This window comes from Limulus polyphemus, unplaced genomic scaffold, assembly GCF_000517525.1.
Source record: "Limulus polyphemus unplaced genomic scaffold, Limulus_polyphemus-2.1.2 Scaffold3303, whole genome shotgun sequence".
Lineage (NCBI taxonomy): Eukaryota > Metazoa > Arthropoda > Merostomata > Xiphosura > Limulidae > Limulus > Limulus polyphemus.
In genome coordinates this window covers 24,930-33,135 of record NW_013668913.1, presented here as the reverse complement: position 1 = coordinate 33,135, position 8,206 = coordinate 24,930, and the positions used below count along the sequence as shown (strand labels likewise).

The following is an 8,206-nucleotide window of genomic DNA, read 5'->3' as shown; positions in this document are numbered from 1 at the left end:
CTATCTCTTCAATCTATCTGCTCTTTCGATCTATCTCTTCAATGCCGCTGGTTTTTCTCGCCAGGCTTATATACTAAAATAGAGGGCGTCTAGCAAACACTCGGACATTCGCGGGGTTCCTCGATAATTCAAGATCCTTCGAGAAACTCCAGAGCGCATGCTCCCAGCGTCGCGTGACTTCCGCTGCCGTAACACTATTATTGATGATTTCGATGAGATGTGGTTAGACATTACTATCATTATTCGAGAGCAATACTTATAATCTATAGCCAATGTCCAACTTTAAGTCCAAGTAGTCCCTCAGACCGGAGGACCTTATCCCAGTTATTCGATTAATGTTGTTCTTCTACTGAAATCTCCTAATGTTAATGGATAAATTCCACACTAAACCCACGTCTTTTAGTTTTTAAGGTCACCTCACTATAAAGTTTATCTTTTATTCTTTCTAACTAACTGAATCCTTGTTACTTAATTTCAAATATCTTATTTCAAGAAATTCAAGTATAAAATATCTTAGTTTAACAAATTCAAATCATGAAATTTAGCTCTCCTCCACAGGAGAAAGCACATACCACATTTTGACATGAAATTTCCTGACCACCCTAAGTTTGCTACTGTCACCCGTTTGGAGTTTCATGTTGATGTGTTGACCAACGTCAGCCCCATTTTCACCCGTTTGGAGTTTCATGTTGATATGTCGACCAACGTCAGTACCATTTTCACCCGTTTGGAGTTTCATGTTGATGTGTCGACCAACATCAGCACCATTTTCACCCGTTTGGAGTTTCATGTTGGTGTGTCGACCAACGTCAGTACCATTTTCACCCGTTTGGAGTTTCATATTGATGTGTCGACCAACATCAGCACCATTTTCACCGTTTGGGGTTTCATGTTGATGTGTCGACCAACGTCAGTACCATTTTCACCCGTTTGGAGTTTCATATTGATGTGTCGACCAACGTCAGTACTATTTTCATCCGTTTGGAGTTTCATATTGATGTGTCGACCAACATCAGTACCATTTTCAACTGTTTCGAGTTTCATATATATGTGTCGACCAACGTCAGTACCATTTTCCCTTTCAGCTTGAGAAGTAAACTAAACTTGTTTCCAAAAACCCTTTTTCCATCGTTGGCTCCCCGACTAATAGCTCTAAGTAGCTTTGCGCAAATTTCAGAAAAAACAAATATCTTGAAGTGAGTGTCTGGTAAAATACTACACAGCAAATATTAAAATAAATTTGTCTTTTTTTATTGAGTATTTAAAATATATTGTTGTTGATATTAGATTTCTTGAATTCTCATATAGCAGTGGCACTTCTCTGTACTGTCAATTCTACTGCGACTTACGAGATTCAAGTACGATTTGACACAGATGTCGTAAATATGGCATTCACCGAATAAGTTTCTCATTTCAAATAGAAGAAAGGTAAATATCCAACAAAGTTTCTGTGAACGAAAAGCTGGAGTGACGTAAACTATAAACACGAGATACATGAAATACGCAGGAATATGCAGGTTTTACATTAACAGAGAATAATTAAATTCCTATGTTTCAGAACAACAAAAAAATGAATATCCTAGAAGGTATCTTGAGCTTGTAACAGAACAAAGAAGTGACGTAAAACACGCCGCTGGTTTAGAGGTAACATGTAAAGTTCTTTTGAGAGTCAGTGACACGTAAAAAGAGAAGATACAATTCTTCCTCTAGCGCTCTCAGCCAAACGTCCAGATGACACAGAATATTCACGACTTTATAATGCATTATAAAAAAGATACAAAACTAAAACGATTTCGATTGGTAGACTATATTTCTTAACTAGAATAATAGTCTACTATTCGAAAGTTTGGGTCTTTTTTTAATCCATTGCATCTTTTGTGTGTGATCCTTGTTTTAAATCTTTTATCATGACTTCTTGAGGCTATTTCTTGGAGATTATCGTAAAAAAACGCACCAAAAATATGTTTGTTTAGCATTTAAATTCTATATCAAAAATAACAGAAAATTTCGTATTTAAACCTGACTTTTTAGACAGGTATCATGTCGAATGATTCATAGATAATATTTAAAAATAACATAAAACTATTTTAGAATATGATAAATAAAAACTCAAGGTTCCTGATCTGGGAAAAAAAAATATGTAAAAGTGTAAGTTTTATTTAGTAAAACACATGTAACATAGACGAAACCTTCGATATCTAAGATTCGGATTTGTTAAATATAGGAATATAAAATAAACATGTTCATAATCTTGTTAGTTTCTCGTCAAGAAAAAAAGATTCAATACTTAATACATCTGCAATTAATAGATTAGGCCTTAGAATGTGAATTTAGGAAAAACCTAAATCTCTTTATCTGGTTGAACTTCGTAAGATGTTAGGATTATGGCCGAAAATATAGTTAACAGCAATGAGACCCAACTGATGAACCTTGGGTTTCTAATCGTTGAAAGGTTGATTTATATTCTTTAGTGGGTTAAATTTTAGTTCTATCTAAGAGTTCCAAATAACGACAAATAATATTAACCTTTAAAGTCTTTGATTCGTTAACAAAGAAAGTTTAAATCTAACAGTGAGACTTAAAAGAACAGTAATGTCTGACTAAATGTATGTAGGTTTTGTTGAATTTTCCCCAAAACTATCTGTGTTAGCCATTAATTTTCAAGTGATAGTCTAGATAGAAGGCAGCTTGTCAACACAAAGTACAGTTACGTAATGAGAACCGTGGAACCTCAGCTCGGCACACTAACTACTGGGCAGCGCTTCGTCGTCTCATGGAAGGAATATCCAAGACCCACAAGAAATCACTTACAAAATTAAAATCACAATATTTTGTTATAAATATTCGTGATAGAACAATCATATATAAAATCCTTATACTGGCCACCTCTTAAATATTGATACACAGTTTAGACCATCATTTAAAAATATTTTATGTAATTTATTCGCTATGATAAAAATAATTTGTCACGTAAATGACAAGTAATTTTTAGGACTATACTCTGCATTTATATGTTCCAATACTGAATAATACATACGTTAATTACTATTGTAGGTTTCTGATAAAATAAATAAATACAAAACATCTTGAATCGTGAGCTTCTGACTTATAATACAATTAACTGTACATTTTTGAAGTATGCAAAGGAAAAAGCCATCGAGTTATTTGTACTACGCCAATCACTGAGCCACTTGAAGAATTATACAATTTTCTAAATAATAGTAATTCAACTGAATCATGATTTAACTCTACTGAAGTTCAAGGAAAGCTATGATGACCTTCCTTCTATTTTTTTCAGAAAACAAAGAAAAATGCATCTTATATTTGACGGTGAGCCTGGGAGCTGGACTTGTGGCTTTTCTCTTGGTGCTTTTAGTTCGATTATATGTTCAAAAGCAGAGGGAAAATAGAAGAGCAGGCTTAAACGTCTCTGAACCCCTGCCAAGTGCGTCAGGTGAAGATCTCGATCACTTTTACAGCAGTGAAAGACCAGACAACAACGTAGAAATGGTCAGATCCAGCAACAGGCCAACTCTGAGGCGCCAAGACAGTGACACCCACCCTAAGACTCCCATGTCTCAGAACCTGAACACGTGTGATTATTACAGTTAGGAAGGGTTTTATATTTCAATAAGAATGTGACGCACATTTCGGAAATAGCGGGTTATTTTTCATACAAAGAGCAGGTGTTAACATCAACCTTAAAATTAATTTATTCATCATCATTAATTTGAACAGCTGAAGTGAGTAGAAAAGCATCAGAAATACAAGAGGTCTTAAAGAGCTCAGTGTTATTTCAAGCTGTTCAAAATTGCTTTACTAGCAGGAGCTAGTGGGTTATGCAAAAACTGGATTATTATACTATCATTTTGTGTCACTGGAAAAAGACTGTATAAACAATTTCACTGTATATGTTATATCGAAGAGTGAAAATGTGGGCAGATGAAATGAACAATTTTTACTGTGTATGTTATATCGAAGAATGAAAATGTGGGCAGATGTAACGAACAATTTTTACTGTGCATGTTATATCGAAGAGTGAAAATGTGGGCAGATGCAACGAAAAATTTTATTGTGTATGTTATATCGAAGAGTGAAAATGTGGGCAGATGTAATGAACAATTTTTACTGTGTATGTTATATCGAAGAGTGAAAATGTGGGCAGATGTAATGAACAATTTTTACTGTGCATGTTATATCGAAGAGTGAAAATGTGGGCAGCTGTAACGAAAAATTTTATTGTGTATGTTATATCGAAGAGTGAAAATGTGGGCAGATGTAACGAAAAATTCTTACTGTGCATGTTATATTGAAGAGTGAAAATGTAAGCAGACACAACGAACATTTTTACTGTGTATGCTATATCAAAGAGTAAAAATGTGGGCAGATGCAACGAAAAATTTTACTGTGTATGTTATATCGAAGAGTGAAAATGTGGGCAGTTGTAACGAACAATTTTACTGTGTATGTTATATCGAAGAGTGAAAATGTGGGCAGCTGTAACGAACAATTTTACTGTGTATGTTATATCGAAGAGTGAAAATGTGGGCAGCTGTAACGAACAATTTTACTGTGTATGTTATATATATATATTGGAAAACTCTTAACCTAAGTATTAATGATGATCAATGTTGTGCAATACAGAAACACATTTCATAATCCAACATTTTTATCAAAATGTTTACCATGTTTATAGGTCAGTAATGTGACTAAGAAATCGAACATGGTCTGTAAAAAATAGCCGGATGTAAAAAGGTACACCATATTCTTTGTAGTATACATAAAAGACATGTAAATAACACTCACTTCAATAAGTATGATAATAAAACAAAACGTGACGTTATTGTATTTCCTATACAAATATAAAGTAATTTTATCACTGATAACTTCATAAAAGTTTAATTAAGTGGACATAAATTGATTACTTCATAAAGAAACTGCAAAATGATGTTTTAACTGTATTATTTGTTTTTTATAAAATGTCTTCAGACTTTCTTCCATTTTGTCGGAACACAACTTAGTAAAAGTATAAAAGTCATCCTTTAAATACTCCTAGGAGCAGAAGACCAATTATGATTTGCGCAACAATAAAGATCCTCTTTTGGATGGGAGGATATAACTATTGACATCTCATGAGGAAAGGGCTAAGTTTGAAAGTTTATGGATCACTATGATCCAAGTCTCTATTGAAGGGCTAAGCCACGTAGCTTGTTGATCACTATGTTACAAGTCTCAAATGAAGGGCTAAGCCACACAGCTTGTGGATCACTATGATCCAAGTCTCTATTGAAGGGCTAAGCCACATAGCTTGTTGATCACTATGTTACAAGTCTCAACTGAAGGGCTAAGCCACACAGCTTGTGGATCACTATGATCCAAGTCTCTATTGAAGGGATAAGCCACACAGCTTGTGGATCACTATGTTCCAAGTCTCTATTGAAAGGCTAAGCCACATAGCTTTTGGATCACTATGTTACAAGTCTCTATTGAAGGGCTAAGCCACATAGTTTTGGATCACTATGTTCCAAGTCTCAATTGAAGGGCTAAGCCACACAGCTTGTGGCTCACTATGTTCCAAGTCTCAACTGAATAGCAAAGCCTTGTAGTTTGTGAATTACTATGTTCCAGTCCCAATTGGAGTTTGTAATAGTTATAAATAGCTTTGAAAAGTTTATTTTCAAAATATGTTTCATTCATTGTCTACTCTGTCAGTTTAAAACAGTTAAAAACAATTTTTCAAAGTTTATTTTTGGGAGTGTGTTTCATTCAGTTTGTTTTTTTACATGCGGACATTTGTTGAAATAAAATGCTAATGAAACATCCAGGTCATTGAAAAATAAAAACATAACATTTACTGAATGTCAAAGTTTTTAATTTTCTTCATTTGGAAAATGCAAAGTGAGTGCATTTGTAATATGTGATCCTTATTTATCAATGAATTTTATAAATTACTGTGGTGTTGATGGATTAAACACATCTTCATGATGGAGGTTGTCTTGGCAACTAACTTCCTTTTACAAAATGGCTATTCTGCAAACTACTGATGATATGATGGCTTCTTCTACCATTTATTCCTGAAGATAAAAGTTTGATATGTCATGAGAAACTACATTTTGTAAGTGAGAATAGGTTTGTTGGAAAGCAAAACAATAATTGTATAGAATTAATAAAACAAGACCAATATTGCATGAAAATTGTTGACAATCTCCAAACTTCAGAATTAGGGGAAATTAAACTGGTGACCCACAGACCTGAATCAACTGATAAGACAATCAAGTCCGGTTGTTACAGATATCTCACTTTAAAGATATCTTAATATTTTGTCATAAGCAAAATTACTTTCAAAATTTTGCTCCATGTCTCTTAATCCATCTTGCAATAAGGCAGTTAACAACACTTCTTATTGTGTTCAATGGAAATCCATCTTGCAAAAAAGGCAGTTAACAACACTTCTTATTGTGTTCAATGGAAATCCATCTTGCAATAAGGCAGTTAACAACACTTCTTATTGTGTTTGGTGGAAATCCATCTTGCAATAAGGCAGTTAACAACACTTCTTATTGTGTTTGGTGGAAATCCATCTTGCAATAAAGCAGTTAACAACACTTCTTATTGTGTTTGGTGGAAATCCATCTTGCAATAAGGCAGTTAACAACACTTCTTATTGTGTTTGGTGGAAATACATATTAATAAAAATATAAGAGGCACAAAAAATGACACGTCTGTTTCTATATCTTTAATTACTGATTATATGCATAATGTATTAGTAGTAGCAAGTGACCATGTTATAAAATGTAACTAAGTGTAGGCAGATTATAACCTATTTTGAAACCTGTTATTGTGGACAAAGAAAAGTTCTAACAAACACAACTATTAACAGAAACTCTTGATAACTATTATTGTGGAAAGTTCTAACAGTTGCTATTGATAATTTTCACTGTATTATTAAAATATTTTTCATGAGTATTTTATAAGATAATGTAAAGCAACAAATCCTACCTACTTTAAGACAGAATCAATTTATTTGCTAAACTTTCTTTTTCATTTAACATTTTTTGATGTTTTGGTTTATTCTTCATCACAAGAGCATCAGCATCAATTGGATCAATTATTTTTCCCATTTTGGTGATAATTGTAGGAGCTGTTAGTTCGTGAAAAGCTGACTCTGGATTCCATGTTCTCCCAATAGGGTGTTTCAGGCTATTTTCAAAATGCTTGACATTTCTGAATGGGAAAGGCAGTTCACTGACCTAAACCCCAATTAAAGAAGACAACTTCTGATTATTAAACCAAATCCAAACTTATACATTCTGAAAAAAATGAGGGACAAGAATTTTTACATCAATTTTACTACAAAAGGAATAATTTTATAAAACATCCTTACCTGAATTCACAGTTTCAAAAGGTTTTCAAATCTCTCAACTGTTTGATGTCTTAAGAACATCATCAACTTACCAACACAATATCAAGATAGATAAATACAGCAAACTTTTTCTTTGTAAATGTAATGCTTAAAAAAGTGAGTGAAAATTTATGGCATAATAATAAAATGTAAAGCTGAAATTCTATAGATCTCAAATAACCAAAATTATTAGGTTCTTAATTATATCATATGCTGGTTACACTGTGTGTTATTATAGTGTTTAGTTTCACCACCATTAGCTATCATGAAACTTACCCCCAAAGCACTGTCACAGATTCACAAGAATTAAATTAGTACTTGATCAATTGGCCACCCATTGTCAAATGAGATGAACCATCTTTTAACACAATAACATTGACACTACAAGATGCCAGAAAGTGTCTTGTTTGATAATAGGCCATGTAATTCCCAGATGTCAGCAGAGGATTACAATAGTGAATGATATGCTCCACTTCATCCCAAGGATTCCCATTTAGTTGGTAATCTAGATGATTGATGATCGAAGCCAGTGTCATATTCTTCAAGTTAATTTCAAAAAACATAAGCCTAGTAGATTATTGTATTATCATCTTCAAAGTGTTTTAATTCATCATGGTGGAAACACAGCACTGTGACTTCGACATGATTATCATGGTGGAAACACAGCACTGTGAGGTGAACATGATTATCATGGTGGAAACACAGCACTGTGAGGTGAACATGATTATCATGGTGGAAACACAGCACTGTGAGGTGAACATGATTATCATGGTGGAAACACAGCACTGTGAGGTGAACATGATT

The 8,206-nt window shown here is 33.6% G+C and overlaps 2 protein-coding genes across 2 annotated transcripts in view; one reads left to right on the top strand and one right to left on the bottom strand.

The window, feature by feature from the left end:
* LOC106469101 (protein eva-1-like) overlaps positions 1-4,590 on the top strand; it is a 95,210-nt gene extending 90,620 nt beyond the window's left edge. The window contains exon 8 of the mRNA XM_022397514.1: positions 3,299-4,590. Within this exon, the coding sequence (XP_022253222.1) occupies positions 3,299-3,612 (314 nt within the window). The 3' untranslated portion in view covers positions 3,613-4,590. The remainder of the gene's footprint in view (positions 1-3,298) is intronic.
* A 2,410-nt stretch (positions 4,591-7,000) lies between these two features.
* Positions 7,001-8,206, bottom strand: part of LOC106469100 (U3 small nucleolar RNA-associated protein 14 homolog A-like) — a gene marked incomplete at its 5' end in the record, with an annotated part of 24,803 nt that continues 23,597 nt past the window's right edge. The window contains 1 exon segment of the mRNA XM_022397515.1: positions 7,001-7,250. Coding sequence (XP_022253223.1) covers positions 7,005-7,250 — 246 coding nt within the window.